Source organism: Macrobrachium rosenbergii, chromosome 3 (genome assembly GCF_040412425.1).
Source record: "Macrobrachium rosenbergii isolate ZJJX-2024 chromosome 3, ASM4041242v1, whole genome shotgun sequence".
Classification (NCBI taxonomy): Eukaryota; Metazoa; Arthropoda; class Malacostraca; order Decapoda; family Palaemonidae; genus Macrobrachium; species Macrobrachium rosenbergii.
In genome coordinates, this window is record NC_089743.1 from 71068250 (window position 1) to 71089970 (window position 21721).

General features: G+C 37.3%; 3 protein-coding genes across 4 annotated transcripts in view; 1 reads left to right on the forward strand and 2 right to left on the reverse strand.

The window, feature by feature from the left end:
• LOC136825530 (protein LZIC-like) overlaps window positions 1–21721 on the forward strand; it is a 233824-nt gene that overhangs the window by 74730 nt on the left and 137373 nt on the right. The window lies entirely within an intron of this gene.
• Window positions 2100–11385, reverse strand: LOC136825504 (macrophage mannose receptor 1-like). Its single transcript, XM_067082071.1, has 7 exons — window positions 11366–11385; window positions 10921–10989; window positions 9589–9858; window positions 8582–8845; window positions 4302–4511; window positions 3046–3135; window positions 2100–2441 (listed from the first exon to the last, which is right to left on the reverse strand). The coding sequence occupies exons 2-7, from the start codon at window positions 10958–10960 to the stop codon at window positions 2272–2274; spliced, it is 1044 nt and encodes a 347-aa protein (XP_066938172.1). The 5' UTR covers window positions 10961–10989; window positions 11366–11385; the 3' UTR covers window positions 2100–2271.
• The window catches only part of LOC136825511 (uncharacterized), a 9174-nt gene continuing 1709 nt past the window's right edge, over window positions 14257–21721 (reverse strand). The window contains exons 3-7 of the mRNA XM_067082083.1: window positions 20994–21260; window positions 17716–18000; window positions 17388–17597; window positions 16464–16547; window positions 14257–14616 (exon numbers count right to left, since the gene is read on the reverse strand). Of these exons, the coding sequence (XP_066938184.1) occupies window positions 14441–14616; window positions 16464–16547; window positions 17388–17597; window positions 17716–18000; window positions 20994–21260 (1022 nt within the window). The 3' untranslated portion in view covers window positions 14257–14440. The remainder of the gene's footprint in view (window positions 14617–16463; window positions 16548–17387; window positions 17598–17715; window positions 18001–20993; window positions 21261–21721) is intronic.

The following is a 21721-nucleotide window of genomic DNA, read 5'->3' on the forward strand; positions in this document are numbered from 1 at the left end:
AAACAGAACGGTATACTTGGAGGCTTGCGAGCTAAGGCTGTGGAATGTCACTAGACAATGAAGAAGTCTAGTGGGGTTATCCAGAGACCCAAGGACTGCAAGATGTCTGAGTAGAAGCAGACTAACAAAATTGAAAACATTACATGTCACCAACCAGGATATTTAACCAAGGACTGTGTGTAAATGACAAGGGCCAGCAGAAGTTCAAGCAAAAGGCAGCCAGTGTTATGTTAGTGGGAGAACAGAGGGAATTGACCACTATCATGATTTGTGAGGTTGTCGACACCAGCCAGTTGGAAGACTACGTCAAACATTGTAAGCATAAATGACTAAGAAAATTATCAAAGCCGAGGCTAAGATGATGAAGAAAGCTGTAGGGGCTGATGACAGTAGGTACTAACCAGAGGGAAGTGATAAAGGGATGGCTTTGGAGGTTATTTATATGATAACAGTGGTTGTGGCCAGAGCATAAGTCCAGTGGGAGAAGCTCAGCATCAAGCCATGCCAATAGCTTATAGTATCACAAATGAAGGAGCAGAACAGCTGAAAGAAGCCCAGAAGGATCCAGGTCTGGTCAAGCAGTGGGCAAGAGCCAAGTCTGAAGAGTTATACAGGACAAAGGATAAAGAAACTTTAAAGTTTAAGGTTATTAATGACATATTTTATCAAGAGAATTGCCGCAAATCCCATTGTTAAAGATATATTGTGCCCAAGTGATGAAATCGGTCTATGAGTCATTGTTGGCAGTCATCTTGGAGCTAAGAAGATTGTTGACTGTTAACCAGCAGTTTCAGTTGGCAAGATTGGTTGTGGATGTCACCAGGTTTTGCATGTCTTAAGACATTTGCCAGAGGACTTCATCAAGGGGCTGTGCAAACCAGATACCATTGGGAAAGATGACACTGATGGGAGAGCCCTTTCAAGAGAGCCGTAGACCCGATTGGCCCAATACTGCCAGTGCTGGAGAGGGGCAACAAGTACATGCTAACGGTGGTAGACTTTGATATAAGGTACCCAGAAGTAGCAACACTTCTAGAATAGAAACCAAACTGGTAGTGGAGGCACTACTCAAAGTTTTCAGCAAGGTACAATTCCCATGAGTGTTGCATAAAGTGTTACAGATGCAGAAAGAAAAAGGTGAAACCCTGAAGACATCCTCTTGGTTGTGCGTTACGTCATTTGACGAATGCAATATTTCTCACGTATTAACCAAATTACTGAGTGCAGTTGTTTTGGTCATAGGAATCGTGCACCCATGGAAATAGCTCGTTTATTGAGAGGAAATCAAATTTAACTATCAGTATTATGGAATCTTACAATTACAGACTTTTCTATGCACTGTAAATTATTTATAAAAAATGTCCATAAGATTGCCATATACGTATATGAACACTCACACATATTAAGCTACAAATATCGTTCAATACCTATTTAACTTTGATGGATCAGAGGTCAAAAGTCACCGTATATTGTTGTTTCTGAACCATGTAGAGGTTCGAATCCCACTGGTGATGAAGCACTTATCAATTATAATTCCCTTGGGTGTAAGTAATTCCGAGGTATAGTGAACTGGAAATGAAACTATATTTGCGGCTTAATATTTACAAACAGAAAAAATGTCACAGTGCATGTGACAGAATTTCATACATAAAAAATTAAAAATAGCATCATTCTGGTGAATGGGGAATTGGAACGTCCTATTAAATTTTATCTTGTGTACTTTTTGAAACGTGCAGACGTATTTATGCATGAATGCGTTTTCACTCTACCGTCTTTAGTCACATTTATGTATAGGAAATATTCTCTGTTTTGAGCTTTGAACACTGCTTATGTATGCCTATGTACTTCATGTGACTGAATATATTTTTGGTGCATCTCAGAAAGAATGCAACCAAATCAGAGAAGAGAACGGATCTTTGGGTTGTTGCAGAATTTTCAGTTTTACATTATCTTTAATGGAATATTCGTCAACTGTATCATAAATCAAAACATGGTTAAATATATTTCATTATTATACGAATGTTATTTCACACTGATATTGGTATCTGTCATCTTTATTATGCACTTCATAGGCCTCCAACGAAAGTAAGAAAGGAAAAAACGGTTACATTTCTTTATTCCTTAGACTGCGAGTTTCCCCTGACACCAGTAACTGTAAAAAACCGAAACATAAACAGGAGTTTGCTCATTAATTAGTAAACAATTATGATACAACTTACACTGTAACAACGTATCAAAAATACAAGATTGAGATGAATGAAATGAGTATATTTAGTTAATGAACGATGGTGAAATGCATAATAAATTGTAAGATAAACTACAGTCTCTGTCCCTGAAATAGTGTTGACCCTCGGCTGTCAGCGCTAGACAATTTTCTGTTGAGTTGCCATCGGGTTCCAAAGTGAATCCTTCTTTGTCACTGTTTCCCCAAAACGGTGCTTCTGGAAAGTGATAAAAAAAAACCAGTTAAGGGAAAAGGAGATCTTTTCTCTTCTCATTATCTCTCCTGATATATAATCAAGTTTTGACCAAACTTGTTATATATGTCTGTTTCTGTTTGCAGGAGGTCAAAGAAAATTAGAAAAGTGATTCCAGGAAATTACCTGGTACAACTGAGCATATTATGAAGCTGTGGGATTTCGAATACCACCGAGCTTAGATCTGTTGTTTACTTGCAAAATAGATTCAGGCACGGTTAAGGGTTGGATAAGGCTAAGCTCAAAGATTTACGCTGCGATTCAGATCGGAGACCGACAAAATGAATAAGTATTAAGAATTGACGGTTCTTTAGTAATGAAAATACTGTACTTCGGCGTTACTGACGTACGCTCTCTACTAAAGGCCCGTTAATTCTCATTATTTGTTGTGGTTAGGACTGATAGTGTTTTGTGCTCTCTCTCTCCCTCCCTCTCTCTCAAACGCACACACCAATATGATAAGGTGAGGCCATGCTTTTATTTTTGGAGACATTGTGGATCGCAGATCAGGAGAAAGGCAAACAGCGAGTGCGATCACAATCTATGGAATCATACATATCAGACTTACTTATTTCTATTATATTGCCCTCGGTGTCCTTCCATACGCCCTCGTGACCTTCGTCTGTTGCTGCTATCCAGAAGCTACTTCCATCAATTTCTGAAAACATAAGAATGTGAACAATTTCTGAGCCAGTTGTTCTTAAGTGAGGTGCCTCCCATCCCAAGGTGGGCGTCGAGCTAAATTTGCCAAGGCTTGTATTTTGTTGTATTGGCGAGTTTGTAAAATCTGGTTTCATTGTGAAGTACCACTGCAAATTGACATTTTACAAATCTCAATGACACTTGAATATATACTTTGTCAAACTAGAGAATGCCTTTAATATTCGAATCAAAATGATATAGTGTTGTAACGGTTTTATAAACTAATGACAAACAACTATATTGACAGTCATAAATTTCATATTGACATCCACATTTTACTCAGACATATTGTCAATATTAGGAATTCCATTTTATTTTTATTAAATGTTAGCCATCTTACTACATTACCTGACAGGGTTCGTTACCGAACAAAGATAAAATTGTGGCTTAAAAGTTCAAGTGCCTTTTGTAAGTATGGTATTTCTATATGAAAATGACACATACAGTATACCTTAAATGACAAACCAACGTTTTAAAATTGTTCTTCAGTGTAACAATAATGTTTGTGTAGAATATGCATAAGGATTTACATTCACAAGATATCTACCGTAGTATCTATTCATTGAGACTAGACAGTTGTGCTGTTCTTATTATGAATAATTTGTTGTTTCTAATAATTATTGCTAAAGAAAGAGATATATCTTTTTGAAATTTGACTTGCTATTTCTAACTAATACGTTTTTCACAGAGTCTAGACTCATAAACACAAAAGAATGCAATGAAAATATGGAAGCAGCAAACCTCAGTCATATACAGACTCAAGCCTCTACAGGGCAATTCAACTTATAAGGATATAACTCCAACAAGGCGGTCCCATTTGAATAGTTGGAGACTGTGCATTGATATAAAGAAGACTGATTTGTGCATTGATATAAAGAAGACTGATTGTTGTTTAATAAAGCTGGAGGGGGCACGGGGAGCAATATAGAGGGCAATGCTTAGAGGGGCATCTGGCCAAGTGGTAAAATAAAAGAAACTTGCTCTAAGGGCAAGACAAACAGCGTATTGTATGCAGAATGGAGTTGAAACTGATGAGAGGTGATGGGTGACCTTTGGCTAGAAAATAATAGACATCATGATTCTTCGATTGCACCTTCTGAAGGAGGACACTTCTGGACCTACCTTCCTCATGTAGATATAGATAAATAGTTCGAAGTAGCTCGATGTCTGTAGGTAAGAAAAGCGATGCTTCGGGAGCGAAGAGGACACACGTCTCCTTAGCTGTAGTCCAAGAGGCACTAAACCAAGTAATGAATGCTATACAGCAACCGGATAAATCAACGAAAAATGGGGGGCAACTGATGTTCCCAGACTCTTGGTCCTTTACAGTTTCTGTCGGATATAAAATTGACAAAAAATTACTTTAAAAAATACGCTCGCGCATTCACACACTCTCAGAGCACCATTGTCTGCTCACTTCCCATAGCACTGTTTTCTGTTTTAGAGCCAAATGCAAAAAGATGTCTGTAAATTTCTCTTAAGTTCAAGATTAATTAGCAAAGTATATCTTAATTTCGTACATAAGTTTATTTTTCAAATGTGTCTGTTCGTGAGGTACTAGGAAACTTTCATTAATTTGTAATGTTTCAGTTAAAACATGTTAATGATGATTTTATCAGAGGTTTTACATAACTTGTTTTTCAAGATATTTCCAGACTGCCCGAGTCGGTCAGAACTATTTATCCTTTGCTGGTTGGTATCGCAAAGAATAGGCTTAAATGTTCAAGTGAGGCTGAAGACACCATATGTGTGAGTGTGTGTGACAGTTGAACAACATAGAGAGAGCAGAACAATAGAAGGCAGTCTACCTCACATCCCCTTTTGTCATCTTTTATAGAAAGAAAAACCCACAGCTTTGTTTAGAGGAATTAATTTCAGTGAAACCTGAGGGGGTAGCTGTTCCAAGACAGAGAAGAAGTGCATAAACCAAATCTCCGCCAGACCACATGCAGTAAAAATTGAAAGCACGTCGTGCAAAGTGCAGAGTACAGTTAATTACTTCCATGTTTAATCTTTTAGTAGTTCTTTAATCACGCCACATTTTAAGGCCACTAGGGCACATCCCATCATGAGCTATATATATTTTTATAAATATTATATCACATGTAACATAATTTGGTGACCTTGTCAGGCTTAGCTGGTGAATGTAATCTGGTATGATTCTTTTCTTAGTGTTTGTGTACAAAGTGAGTAGCATGAAAGTGAAAAAGGGGACAGGAGCGTCAAAAGCTTGTCGAATTGGCCCATGAAATGAGGCTGGAGTGAAAAGAAGCAAGAGATTTTGTGACTGAACTGCAACATTTACTCTGTGCAAATTGACAGAGAGAAAGAGAAGCGCCGAAAGAAGATACATCCGAGACATGAACATCCGCCAACAAGACCTCAGGGCCAAGAAGATCCTAAGTGGAAACCCAGTGTGCCTATGTCTGATGAGAGATATGAAGACATGGACAGTCATTGAAAGATAGAGATTTACAGAGAGCCAAGGGTAGCCTAGGGACAAGTGGGCTGTTTGTGCTAGTCCATTAGTTACAGGTAAGATTTGTAAGTTTTCTTTACTACACCTTTTGCTGATATGAGATGACAGAAGAGGGGCTTTAGGAAAAGTTCTGTAAGACTAGGCCATCATATAGTGAGACAGTGTTGCAGTTTGTAGTAGGAATACAGAGATATTTCAGTAGATGGACAGAAATTGATTATTGCAGCAAGGTGTTTAATGACTGTGCTGATTTACTCATCAGGGAACAGTGTCAGCACATGTTCCATTAGGATGGCATTCTTCTTCTAAGAAAAATGGAGAGATGGTGAAGCTTCTGGAGAGGTATTTAGAGGCTCACAGTCTAAGCTTAATGGAATGCTGGAAGCCAATGAAGAAGTTTAGTCAGGGTATCCAAAGACCCAGGGACTACAAGACAGACAAACCTGGCCATATTTACAAAAAAGTAGTCGGGAGTTTTGTGTGTCATAATAGCCGGAGACAGTGTGGCCTTTAGGAGCAAGGTCAAGCAGAAGCAGATTGACACAAATGAAGGTAGATGCTTTGCATGTGATCAACTAGGACATTTAACAGATAACTGTTTGCTTGCAAGGGTAAGGACCAGCAAAAATTCAAACAAAAGGCAGCCAGCGTTGCAGCAGTATAAGAACCAAAGGAGGTGACCAGCATCATGATTTGTGAGGATGTCGAAATAGTCCAGCTGGAAGACTGTAAAAAATGCTAGGCTGAAGCTGGCAGATGTAGCCGAATTACCTGTAATTCCCCAGTTAGTGAAGAGTATGTATGCAAAGAGATGGTAACTGTATCATGAGATATGATTGTACAAATGCAGTTGCATATTATTATTTGGTATCTGAGGACCAAATGACTGATAAGGAATTGGTTTGTGCACTCAATGATAAGAATATCCCTAGATATCAGTTGCAAAGATTTATGTAAATATTCCATATTATGAAGGAGAGTTACATGCTGTGTGTATAGATAACTTTATTTACAACCTTATTCTTGTAAATACTCCAGGCATAAACAGCCTTGAAATATTTATCAGAGCCGGGGCTAGATGGTTGAGAAAGCTGTAGGGACAGACGACTAAAGTGATAAGCCAGAAGAAAATGATGCAGGGAGTAGAAGGCTTTGATTAGAGGCCAAATCCAGCAGAGGAAATGAAGTAACAGGCAGTAGCTTCTAGCATCCCAAAAGTAGGAGCATAGCAGCTAAGAGAAGCCTCGCAGAAGGGTCCTTTCCTAGCCAAGCACTTGTCAAGAGCCAAGACATGCAGAATACAGGACAAAGGGTGAAGGACTTTTAAGTTTAAGGTTATGAATGACATAGTATATTGTGTTTTTAAGGCAAGGGTACTGGAGAAGTGCAGAAAATCCTAGTGCTAGAGATATATTATGCCCAAGTGTTGAAGCTGGCCTATAAGGCCATTGTCAGTGATCATCTTGGAGCTAAGAAGTCTGTTGACCACATAACCCACACTTGTAACTGGCCAGGATTGACTGCCAACACCAGGTTTTGCAAATCTTCCAATGTTTGCTAGAAGACTGCACTGAGGGATGTACCAGCAAGATATCATTAGGAAAGATGCCATTGATGGAAGAGACATTCAAAAGGCTAGCTGTAGACCTGACTGGACCTGTATCGCCAGTGTTAGAGAAGGGCAACAGGTACATCCTGATGGTTGTTGTCTTTGCTACAAGGTATCCAGGGCAGTAACACTTCTTAAAATAGAAACATAGCTGGTAGTGGAGGCATTACTCAAGTTTTCAGCAGGGTAGGATTCCCCAAGGAGATGCTCAGCAACTGTGGTACCCAGTTTACTTCCAAAATTATGAAGGTGAGCTGTCTGATGACTCCACATAACCTGAGATCTAACGTGTAATGTGGAAGGATCAATAGCATCCTAAAATCTACCTTGAAGGTGTACCAGGAGAGACCGAAGTGTTGGGATCGGTATCTGCCAGTGTTCCTGTTTGCATATTGAGAGGTGCTGCAGTTGAACACTGGATTTTCATCATTTGGGCTACTGCATGGAAGAACTGTGAGCCGACCAATGCTGATACTCGAGGAATTGTGGACTGGAGACTGTGAGGATGAAGTGTGAATCACCTTCCAGGGCATGCTGGAGCTGAGGAATTTCCTGGAAGACACCAGTTGACCAGCCAGAAGAATTTGAATGCAACATAGGTGTGCCAGAAGCTTTACTATGGCTAGATGACCGGATATTGTCAGTTCAAGGTGGGACTGAAAGTGTAGGTGTTACTATGAACAGAGACAAACAAGCTGATGTTGCAGTGGAGAGGGGCTTATGAAGTGAAGGAGGTGGGTTAATCACGTGGACTACAAGGCTGATGTTGGTGGAGAAGCAAAGACACAACCATCTATACTTCCTTCCACTGGAGGGAAGTGAGTGAAGCAATAGCAGCTGTTGGAGGAGAAAGATGCTTGAGTGCAACTGTCATCTAGGAAGATGCCAACAAGGACCAAGTAATTCTGGATGAGGGCTGAGTGGCAATTAGATTGCAGAAGGAAGATGTCAAGTAGCTGAAGGAGCAGGTATTGTAGTTGCTGGAGGAATGCAAAGAAGTCTTTACCGAGAATCCAGGAAGGACTTTGGTCAGAGAAAACTATACCAAAACAATGAAAGAACAGTCCGTCAGGTTGAAGATATATACTGTATATATATATATATATATATATATATATATATATATATATATATATATATATATATATATATATATATATATATATATATATATATATATATATTACAGTGTACACATACCTGCATAACAACAAATGTACGCAGACATTTTTCATCCTTACTGAAGTTTACACTAATCCTTTTCATTTACTTTTTGCCCTCCCATTTGATCAACAACTGAGGAAATGATCCCACCTTGACCTTCTTTAGGCTGGTTAAGAGCAATGGGTTCATGCTCGCAAATGGGCGAGTATTTCTCCTCGCAGGACACGTCTTTCGTCAAGAAACCAGAATCTGGTGTGATGCTCGCACAGCTGGCTGCGGTATCATTATTTGGCCTGAATTCGGATTCAGTGGCGTACCAGAAGGGCGTTCCCAATGGGACAGGCTCTCCATTTGAGAAGTTCCAAGATGTTCCATCGAAAGTTCCGTCAATCCAGAAGTCCGTGTGGGTGAGTTCTGCAAGATTAATCTCCAAAATAAATCATTGCTAACTGAAAATGTGAAAATGTATATTTTATTATTATTGTTGTTATTATTTGAGGCGTTCCGTCCGAGTAAAACCTTATTTCTCTTTCTTCCTCTCTTATTTGTTTCATTTTGCTCTCAAGACACTAAAGAAGCTGTAAAGAAAATATCCCGACTCATCGGAGGAGGATGACTAACACGCTGTCAACAATTGTGGCTTGGACATAATGATGAATAATTACTATCGTATGTCAAAATTGTTTTTTTCCACTGCTTTTCTGAAAAAAGCTAACATGAATAAGTTAGTTAAGAAGCAAGAATATCACAGGACAAGGAATAGACTTGAATGACTGATTACATATAGTATAAGAATATTAATAAATAATTAGTTATCAGTTTGCAAAATATTTGTCTCTGGTAATACTGACATATGTAACTTAGAAGACAATGCGAATATACGAGTAAATGACAACTATCTTCAACGCGAGGCTTTGTCAAGCTTTGTCGTCGGCAGTTTTTAGGCTTTTATCCATATACGTGTGCTGGGCAACATCTCCCAGTCTTAGTATGCTGAAAGTATACAACTATTTTACCGGAAACTAAGCCCCTTTCCCTCATTTGGGTAATAATGCCCTGGAGCTGGCAATCGTAGTGCTTGGAAGTGTCTAAGAGTGGGTAGTAAGGCAAGTAAACAGTGCAAGTTATGGTACACAACCAAACATACAAAGACATACCTCTTCGTTCAATTTCTTCCATTATATTTTGAAGCTTATTTGCAGTTTTGATGGCCACCAATTCTCCCCCAAGGGAATGACACAACTGCTTACTTGCGGCGCGGATATCTTGCACTAAGACGACGAAAGAAAGACACGTGTTCCCTACAGGCATGAACATACTGGGGCAGAGCGTCTCGTTCTGAACGGGATCATCTCTCACATTCTTCTCCAGAATTTGCGCATTCGTTTCTTCATGTGACGAGGGTAGAGAATCTGTTGCCACCACTGCTGATACAAGATTATGAACTGTTATCAATTATCAAGTGTAAATATACTCTTACGGCTAATGTCTGTTGCCAGTACCCTTGGGTTTGTAATAGTCGTGTCCTTTTATTCGGTTCTGTACAATGGAGTTCACGGCAAAAATTCATCAGAAAGCTTCATGGCTTTTGAGCATAGTGTGATATCTGCAACCCAGGTCTCTGTAAGAAGTGTTATATAGATTTATCTTTAGCCATCTTAAATCCCAGTGACCCAGTCCGCCTTGAGAAGCAACATGCAGTATTGCCTGAAAACTGGAGCTTACTTTCCGTCTCCTACAAAAGGCTTCCTACAACAGATTTATCTCCGCTACCTTCCAAGTCTTGTCCCGGCTCATATACGTGATTAATACAGCTTATCCCTTAGATATGGAGGCATAGCTGTAAGGCTAAAGACTGGAGGATTACTCCTTCCAAATCTTTTAGTGAACGATGAAATTATTTTCATTGATTGTTCAGAAAGACAAAACACTTTTCACAGAGTGTTCCAAGATATATGACGTTTTAATTGTGTTCGTTTATACGTTGGATATAAGGACATTTTTTCTACACCTTCCATTGATGCCTGCAAAAATGTTTCCAATTTGTTAAGATTGAAACAACTACCAATTTGCCTTCAAGATAAATAATTTATTTATATATATATATATATATATATATATATATATATATATATATATATATATATATATATATATATATATATATATATATATATATATATATATATATATATATGTTATAAAGTATTTTATATTAGTTTTCTTTAAGAAAGCTAAACTGACGACGACTGAGAGAAAACATTTGGTTGTCCAAGAGACAGCAACTCTTCCTTCTGAACTTGTGACAAGGGCCGTTGTGTTGATTCAGCTGTCTACATTGAACCTGGCACTCAGCTATGTGTATGTATTTCTTATGTAAGTTATGCAGTCCCTATGCTTTAGGCAATATTTTAAGTTTTTGTACATAATCTGTGCTCATAAAAAGTTTCTCAGGTATCAAACTGTAGAAAGGATTGCCATGTACTTACAGACAATCGACAGAAGAAGATGCAACATCTGATGGCCCATTGTTGTTTTACCCTTTGGCTTCTGTTCTTCTGCCGAGATGGGAAAGGTGGCCAGTTTTATGAAGTGGAATTAAATGTGGATTTATGTATGTAATGTTTAATATTTCGCAGAGAAGCATAAAGTTCACAAATTTCTTATTGTGGACAATCGCTGTAGAAAGTACAACGAAAGTAAAGGGTACCCATGCACGCTTGATTGATAGTACTATATATGTTACTTTGAATACATTTACATACACATACACGTATAACTCCATGCATCTACACATATATGTGTTTGTAGATGTGAGTAGTGTGTATTTGTGTCCTCGTGCGTGTATACCCAATGCATGAATGACATAATGTGGAAGGAAAGTCGCATAAACCTGTATAAATCACAATAAAGAAGACGTAAAGGCAAACATACCTTCAAGAGTTAACAACGGCAATACAAGAGTTTGAGAAGCGTCGCCTATTTTATACGTATTTTCAAAGAAACCCCAAAAAAAGATGTTGATTGCAAAAAAAAAAAAAGTCTAGTTGTGAGCTTTATTTTTTTTCCTTTCGCTGGGTGTCAGAGGACGATGTAGTGTTATTTTGAATTTTTCGATGTGGCTCTGTTTATAAGAGATAAGCGCAGGGCCAAAAGGTGTTTGCTATCTCTTGTGACGTATTGCACCGAGCTTAGTGATTTCAGCAAGCAACTGAAAAGATAAGGTGATTCGTCTAGTATTGGTTTTCACAGAATTGCACATGTTGGAATACACGCTTACCCTCCACCTGGGTGTGGGAGCTAAGTCTTTGGTAAAATAAAAGAAAAAAATTGGAAATTCATGTCCACGATATATCTAAAATCAGATAATATTCAGTCATTTGTCTCATAACATAATTTTAGGACTCTTACTCTATTTTCAACAGACAAAAATTTTAGTTATTGTTTTTGTAGTTTATTCGTCTTCAGTTGGGATAAGGTGTTGATATGAGAAATGTTCGTTAATACGAAAATTTACAAGCTGATTTTAAGGCCTATTTCAAAGTCAAGGAGACTAGGTCTTCGAGAAACAACTTTCAGGTTCGAGAAGAAAGGAAGGCTGGGTAGGATTGAAGAGAATCCCTGAAGCAAGCAATGTAGGCCGTAGAAGCAAATAAAATTGCCTGCTTCAGTAATGAGTTTGAAGGCAGTGCGAAAGTTGTAGGTATCAGAGAAAGGTTAAAGAGCCAAGGAGGAGGAGGAGAGTTCTAGAGGGAAACATTTTGGGGCCGAAGAAAAGTAAAAGTAAGTCATAGTAAGTTAAGGAACTAAAGAGAATTGCGGTGATGAAAGAGGTCAAGATAACCGACATTTATGTGAGCCGCAGAAAGTTTGTGAGAATTCACAAGTATACTGCTTTATTAACTGATGTATAAATTACCGAAGTGCGAAAAAGGAAAAGTGAAAAGATGCTTCAGTTATACATGTTAGCTTACATAGGCTTTAGTTCCCCCGGTGCTGGGCATGTATGCCTAAAATCTATAAAACAATCAGTCAGGGCCGATACAGCATAAGCGTATAAATTAGACGTTTGTACTTCAGCCCACCAAATACAGTATCATGATGAATTGTCATGACGAATGTGGCATTTTGATTCCTAGTTCATATTTATAGATTTTTTTGCGTAATTTGTGTTCTACTTTAACAGAAAACAAAATGAGAAGAAAAAGCTTCTTATCATTTAGCATCATCCATCGTGATTATCGTGAAACCCTCTGGTGTTAATGTTATGTTTGCGAATCTCATTGTTCTAGCTTATTTAGTATCGTCTATTGCGATTATCGTGAAACCCTCGGTTGTTATTGTCTGCGAATCATTGTTGTAGTTTACTGAGTATCGTTTGTTGTGATTATCGTTAAGGGACTGGTGTCAAATATTGACGAAAGTTTTGAAAAAAAAATCGATCTTTAATGAATCTCGCATCGAATACATCGTTAATATGGGAACTCAGTTTCCAGATATTGTTGACACACTCTTGAGCTATTAAATGAGACTTAGTTTAGCTCTTCATCTTTAACATTTTTAAAACAGTAGTCGTTTTTATGGACGCATACTAAAATACTTTTTTTTTTTTTTTTTTTATTGAAGATTTTGCCTTCATCAGTTAGGAGCAGGATCTAGTAGGTGGAAATAGTGTCTTTCAATAAAATTTTCAGTTAGTTATATGCGTTTTTGTAACCCAAGTCGATATTTGAGCAACAGTCCCTTAAACCCTCGTTTGTTAAAATCGTTTGTTAAAATCTGCCAATCTTATTGTTTTAGCTTGCGCACTTACCAAAGAGCTATGTCAACTATTGAATACAGATATAACCAAAAAAGGCCAGCCAAAGTTATGTAACACTGTTTTCAATTAATTTCTGTGTTTTGGAAGGAGTCCCCCATCCAGGAAACTACTGTCCAAAAAGCAACGGAAGATGAGAACCCGCCTAAGATGTTGGTGGTTGCTGTTTACCGAATTGATCAGTTCAGTTTCTGTTTTTTATGAACTGATTTTTTTTTTTCAAGAAACAGGTCAGTCGCTTCGCCTGCAATTACAACAATCTTTTTTCTTGTACAAGGTGCCCCACAAAAACCAGGAAACTTGGTAACATTGTAATTCCCCTAAGCAGTCATCTGTAATCATTTATATTTTGTAATACTACCTGAATACCGTATCAACCCTGATGAATGACTTTCGTGTAGCAGTCAATAGGATGGAAAAGGTATGTATATCGCATCCATTGCCATTCACTAGGGGTCTTTCCCCTATATGCATACCGCATCTGTGTTGCCTGTTGTTGTGCTGTACTTTGTAAGTGTTTGCACAATAAACTGTTCCTTCTTTGTAGCCCCTTATCCTCTTCAACTTTTTCATTCTGTTTTTGTACCGGGCTTATACAAGAAAGCAAAAAAAAAAAAAATCTAAATGCTTTTTAAAAGTTCTAGGCTTATTATTTACAGACAGTCAGTTGCTGATCAGTGGGGAGTATACTTCTTGCCCGGAATTCATTCTTTTATCAAATTAAAGATAACTATGAAAACATTTTTATGAAACTGTTGTCATAGCTATCTTTAATTTGTATTTTGTGCAGAAAACAGTCTGAATCCTACGTGAAGTACTAAAGGGATTCCAAGTCCTTTTCCGGAGGCAAATTTTAAGAGCTGGTAACGGTCTGTTCTTTTCATGAAGACCTGACGCAACAAGCCACTTCAACAATATGCCTTTAAAAAAGCAGCAATTTTTCTTTGTGCGGAAATACCCCGACACGAAAAAAATGAATAAGGAAGGAAAATTACTTAACAGTAGATCAATTTCTCCCTTTATTGGAGATACAACAATTATTGTTTTCATTCTCCTGGTTGTAGCCTACTCGGAAATTACATAACCTACTCGTAAGCATATGTTGTCTTACAAAAATAACTATCTTTGAAATATGGATTTGTTATATTTGAGAAGCCTTAAATCTAAAGATAACAGCTCAGATGGGTCTTTTATTGCCCAATAGGCATTGTTACACACATGGGACTGTAAAGCTCTAAACAATTTTTATCCCTTAAGTAGTGTTTTCCCTCGGAAGTCATTGCAACACAGTCCTCTTCATCAATATCATCACCGTCTGGTTCTAATACGGGATCCATTTTATCGCTGAGTCCCCAGTATGGTGGGCCTGTGGAAGGAAAATGAAGTAATAAGTGTTTTAGTCATAAACACATAAATGTATACAAAACACATACAGTATGTATATTATATATATATACAGTATATATATATATATATATATATATATATATATATATATATTTATATATATATATATATATATATATTTATATATATATATATATATATATATATATATATATATATATATACATGCATATATATATATATATATATACATATACATACATACGTGTTGTTTTCAGCTTTGACTACTAGGCTCGTATCATGCAGCCTACCGCTGCAAGTTCACCTAGGTGTAAATGGGTACTATGGTATTTCCAACCCACCTTGTCGTTAGGGCAGGGCAAGGGTGGGAAGTGGCCCTGCCAAATCAAACGTTCTCAATCAATTTATTTAGTATTTGAAGGCCCTACAGACCTAAAAAAAAAATGCTAAAATTATCATTGCCAGATGTTCTTTTTATTATATTAAAACCTTTCGTAACATTTTACACTGGGTAACGATGTAGACTCTGCTGTTTTTCATAAACGTGGCACAGATTTTAAGCTACGTTACCAGTTCTCTTAAAGGATTCAAGTCCAAGCTAAGCTACCCTTGGGACATATGGAGGTCGAATTCGGATTTAGGAAAATGACGAGTAGCAGATAGTGTGTGAAGTGAGAATATTTTTATTTGCATAAAAGGAAATAATTTTAAAAATTCATATTTTGTTAATGTAGGGAGAAAATTATTGGGCAAATACCTAAGTGCAGAATATCTCCAAGTACACACACACACACACACACACACACACACACACACATATATATATATATATATATATATATATATATATATATATATATATATATATATATATATATATATATAAAAGAGAGAGAGAGAGAGCGAGCCTCATGGTCAATGTAAAAAGAGGTAACGATTACCTTTAGAAAGATCAAAAAGAGGGTTTAACTTAGTTTTTTCGGAAACAACAAAGCTCTGGACGACGCCACGTGAGGAAAAAACATTCGCTGGAGTCGCAGTCGTATATTATACTTCTTTCTATCTTCAATAATTGCAAATGAAATTATGAAAATAACTTATTATTATAAGTTACAATGATATTTTGCACTCTCTGTTAATCTTGTCGTATCTTCAAGTCCACATACCCTAAGGGGATTTACCATGGATGTATTGGAGAGTAGGACCAAACCAAGATTACAGTTGTTCCTAAGGGCAAGTATTAAAAAGGAATAAACGCGGTCACTTCCAACGAAGTACATTTGACAGCGTGGGAGGAATCGCCTAAAACGACTACAAGAATTGGAAATAGTATAGCGGCAACTGGTATTCTAGGAATAGGACGTGAGGCCAGTAACCTCATGCCTAAATACTCGCTGGTAATGGGAAAATGGGTGCAAGGTGAAAATTTAATACAAATAGATAGAGACTCTGTCCTTTTGTGCACTTAGCATACGTAATCCAGTCAATGATAATGTAAACACTGTTAAAAGGTTTGGTGCCGTCATAGCGATATTCATTCATACACGCCACGTATTCCTCGATAAACAAATATCTTTAATTCAGAGGCATGAATTTGAAGTTTTGCAGAGATCGTTTTCCGAATGCGTGATTTACCATTTGATATCCACCCAAGTGCTTGCAGCCTGAAACTCGATCGTTTTCCAAGATGATCGCTTAACCTTTTTTCTCACCATAAGTATGGTAAATATCCTACATAATAACTTATTCTTTGGTGCACAAAGTCTGATAGTTATACATCTACATGGCTTATCCTTTCAAGAACAAAATAATGTCATAAATATGAACAATTTCTCATCCACTTACCTCGGGGTATGGGTACTCCATCATGCCATTCCCATGTGACATTATTTTTCACCCCTCCGATCCAGAAGGAAAATGTGTTAATGACTGTAATGAAGATACAAAAGATGGAAGTAAAGAGAAAAGGCCCATCGTATTCACATAAAATCTAAACTTTTGTCTGGTATATCTGTATATACAGTAGTTACTGATATGATGCTTCCTATACCTTCTAATAAAAGTCAAATTTAGTATTCAAAATTATGTTCATTTTTCTAATGGGTCCTTTGGTTAGTAAAGAGCGCAGATAATTATTATTATGGTTAATATTTTTTATTGCAGTTTGCGTTACTGTGGTTAATATGATTAATGTTTAAAATAATAAGGAAGCGAAAGCTTCTTCAGAGTCTACTGTTAATATCTGAAGTATAGCAATAAAGGGAAGATACAAGAAGGTAGACTTAATTAATTCGTATTAGTTAATTTATTTATTAATAGCAGCTAAAATATTAGAAATATAACGTGACACAGAGACCCGGTGCTGGAATTTAACATTGTAGGAAAGACGTGGAGATCTCAGTTTTAGAAGATTAATTAAATGAAAAGTAACGCATAAAGAATTGTAATTTTCTAATGCCAGGTTTATCGTCACATACCGCAGGCCACATGTCGCGATTCGGTACGAACGATCGCGCCGTGGTTTGTGACCATGATATAGAATAATATTACGATTATCACAAAAATGACGCCTCGCGTTATGGTGCTATGACATACCCATACTTCGAAATTACTACAAAAATCAAGCTCCGCAATATGGTACCATAACGTACCACAAGTGTCCCACCAACGCCATTGCTTGACACAATTTTGAGCTCTCTTGGTTGGATACTCTCACGTTTACGAGGGTCACACTTCGCTCTTTAACATTACACATTACCATAATCATACCTTCAGCTTGCAAGTACTCGTAGAGCGACCTGTGCCATTCAACGTCGATAAAGGTAAACAGATCGCCTTGCAGACCTTGACAGATCTGACGCGCGTCATCCCAGGACACATTTGCCCAGGTAGCAAAAGCTGTGCAGATGGAAGTGCCAGGTAGGTTAACATAGAATGTCGGGCAGGTAATATCACTGGAGTCGATTTCTGTCGCGGAATCTGCCGGAAGCATTTAATGGATTAAAATCGGGCACTGTTACTTGTAATATATAGTATGCTATTGGCACCAGTACTTTAACGGGTGACAACTCTTTCTGTTTCTCTGGGAAAGACATACCTTCATCGGCATCTGTATTTTCGTCAGCCAAATCTTCACTTATGGGACTAACTTCACATATCGGTGACAAAGTTTTGTTACTACAAGAAATATCCTTTATATAAAATCCCGAATCGTTTGTGATTGCAACACATTTCAAGTCTGTTCCATTTCCCGGAAAACTGAATTCCTCGGAAGCTCCCCAGAAGGGCGTCCCCATAGGGAGGTTGCCTCCTCCATTGCTGAAATTCCAGTTTCCGTGCCCATCTTTGGATCCGTCTATCCAAAAGCCTTTGTCTTCATATCCTGAAAAAAGGGAAGCGGCAATTGATTCTTCTTTATGAGAAGAGAAAAGGTTGCGCTTTCACCAGGGTCACAGGTAAAATTGCATTTTACGAACAGTTGATATTTTTCAGTACGGGACAGTAGTATTTTCTAAATGATAGGAAGAGGAGCAGTGAGGTACATTTTCTCGGAATATTGAGAAAGTTCTCTGTAAGGAATGATCAAAATTTTCTCAGACTGAATGATAACGAAATACGGCCTTTTGAGAAATCGGAAAATGTGCGCTTAATAATGAGGGCTAATACTCGGTTGGGAATAAGAAAAATGTGCATTTATGGGAATGAAATTAAATGTTTAGCTTTTGTGGATAGTGAAGGTAAGTTTAGGAGTGATGAAGACTTTAGTTTATATAAAGAAGAAAATTTGCATTTTAGAAATGGCATAAAAAGAATGGTATTTTTTCAAGAAATGAGGAAGAAATCTTGGATATTTGGAAATGATATGGAATAATTGCCTGTCCAATAAAAATGCATTTCAGGAAAAGTAAAGAAAATACGTTTTTCAAATAATAAAGAAACTTTTTACCACTTTAACGGTAGAGAGAGAATATGTAAATATCTCGGTGATAAATAAAAAGATGAATGTCTTGAAAATGATTAAAGAAGACGCGCAGTTTCATAAACGGTAAAAAAAAAAAAAAACTGGTTTTTGGGGTAATGATGAAACGCATTTCGGGTTGGAACGATGAGGGAAAATATGATCATGGGAATTACCAGAAAAAACGGGATGAAAGGATTTTGTGATGTAGGCCTGTGGCCTAAACATTACGTCCCCATGGTCATTTGACATCATGGATAGGATGACACGAGAAGTGGGTAGCAGGGAAATGTTGAAACTGTGGGATGAGAAAATGAATCGCCAATAGAATGTTGTTTGCTGGTGGTAGTGTTGCTTCGGGATAGTAAAGAAAAACTGCCGAGATTAGTGAAGGAGAGTAGACGTGTTTGCAAGAGAAGAGATTTGAAAGTGATCCTAAACACAATGACATTCTGTGAGGCCTCACAAACACTCCTCGCTATCACTCCACCACGTAGATGTTCATAGAAAACCGCCTAGATAATTTAAAGATCATTGTGAGGCGAACAATGTCCAGTCTGATCACCCGACTGAGAAACAGCAGCAATTCGCTCATACAAAGCATCGTAAGCAGTGAGGCAAAAAGAAAATCTAAATTGTGGGAAAGATGGAATAATGAGGCGTCTGTTCCTTAAATGCCTTCTCTGTTTTGCAATTATGAAGTGTCATCTCCAGAATCTGTCATTATTATTTTTTTTTCCTACGTTTCTTGTTATTTGTGGTATTTTTACTTATTATGGCTGTGTTGTCATATCAATGTAGAATTTTGCAATTTTCAGTATTCGTATTTAGCCTTCTGTACCTGACTTCTGTAATCACCTAAGGTCCCCAGATGAAAATCAGTCGTCTGCAATCTGTATTTTTTAATTTTTTTCTATTATTCCCCATATAATTACTGTCATTACCATTATTATAATTCTATTTTTTCTGCTTCTTCAGCAACTGTGTGGATACTGCCGATAATTATTTTTGTCATGTTACCTTATGTATCAAGATTGTGTGTATTGTATTTGTATATTCCATGTATATGGCCCTGAACTGCAGTAAAGATTATTATTATTATATTATTGCTAAAAGTAAGGCTATGGCGGTAAATGAAGACCAATTACTAGTAGCAATCCCCCGGACGGGTAATGCCGTCAGTGCACTTCATGCGGTGCACTGTAGGGATCATTTAAGGTTCTTTGCAGCGTCCCTTTGGCCCCTAGCTGCAACTCCTTTCATTCCTTCTACTGTACCTCCGTTCTTATTCTCTTTCTTCCATCTTACTTTCCACCCTCTCCTGATAATTGATTCATGGTGCAACTGCGAGGTTTTTCTTCCTGTTACACCTTTCAGACCTTTTTACTCTCAATTTTCAATTCATTGCTGATTGACTTCATAGGTCCCAGCGCTTGGCCTTTGGCCTAAATACTATATTCTGTTCTATTTTACAAGTAACAATGAGTGGGTGGTTGGAAAATGGATGCTGTTGAATCACATAGGAAGTTGTGAGTTATCACAAAGAATGAAAGTAAGTAAAAAAACAAAATGGACAAAAGGGGTTTCTGTGTTTGAGCCAACTCACCTTTACGAGTGAAATGTAGAAGATGAATGTAAATGAAGGAAGGAAGGTTGAACATGATGGGTCGAATTTATTTGTTTAATCGATGTGTGATTAGTGGGAATGAAAGAATTGGGAATGTAAAATTACAAAGTAGTGAAAAGTAGCGTATTTTGAGATGGTTTTATCGTGTGTAGAGAATGGAGGATGATACGTCAGTGAAAAGAACTGGGAGGAAGGAGGAGAGAAAAGGCCAGAAAGTGTCTAAGAGACTAAATGGAAGTATTTAATGGAAGGACCTAAACATCTAGGAAGCCAGGAAGTGTAAGTAGGGTAAAGGCGGGTGGCTAGTCTTTGCCTGGGAGATCAACGTTCTCAACAAATTGATTGTTAGCATTCACCCATTATTATATATATATATATATATATATATATATATTATATATATATATATATATATATATATTTTTTTTTTTTTTTTTTTTTTTTTTTTGTCATAAAAGCTAAAATCAAGACAAGGAAGTCTTTTGATACAATTTACAAATACGAGTACTTTGTCGATTACTTCAAAGAGACAGTAGATTTCATCTTTTATTACTGTACTGGAAACTTTATTTTCCATTTTTACAATACTACTTTAGATACAATAGTAGTAAAGTGAACGACTGCAATTGACTAGAAAGCTCTTTTAATTGAAAAAGAAAATTATTTTGGTCATATTTTTCTTGATAAAAACAGGCACTTTAGTTCCTTACGAGCCATCATACATTATCAAACAAATTCTGATGACTAACGAAGAATAAAAACTGCAGCACATTTCAATATGAAAACTTACCTCTATTCCTTATTTGCAAATATATTTTTCTAATGGCAGTAGCTTTTCGAATGGCTACAAGGTGTCCTTGAAACGTGTCGCAGAACTGTTGAGCTCCTTTTTTGTCGGTCTGCATGATAATGCCGAAATAGAGGCACTGGTCACCAACCAGTTGGAATAGACTTGGGCATGAGACTGCCTTCCCTCCCACTGCCAGCGGCGGATCTTCCATTTCCTCATCTCTCACCGAATCATCTGTTGGCTGTGGTAAAGCACTTGCTATAACCACTGTTTTGCGGAAGAGAAACCAGAATCTATTGTAAAGCTAAGTCCGTTAACTCCCTCTCTCCTAATCTTGCTGTAGAATGAGAGAAAGAGAGTAGGGAACGCTGGGCAGACCCAGTTTTCTTGTGACCATTAAAGGTTTGCTTGACAGAGGTTCAGGGAACCAAATTATGTTACTAATGAGCCTCTGTGCGTTTGAATAATGCTCAATTCAAGAACTAACATGGGTCAAGATGAAAAAGGAAAGCCTGACAATAATGGATCAAAAAGGTAGAATTAAGATATATCCATAATAAAAGCAGCTGTTTTCATGAATATCATCATTAATATCATTATTACAAGAATAGCAGTGTTCTAAGAACTGCGGCTACTAGAAAATCCCAGTAATTAAAACTTTAAGTTGTTAAAAGTAGCCCAAGTAGTTGTCAGTATTATTGTATATTTTTACTGTGCTTAACTGGATG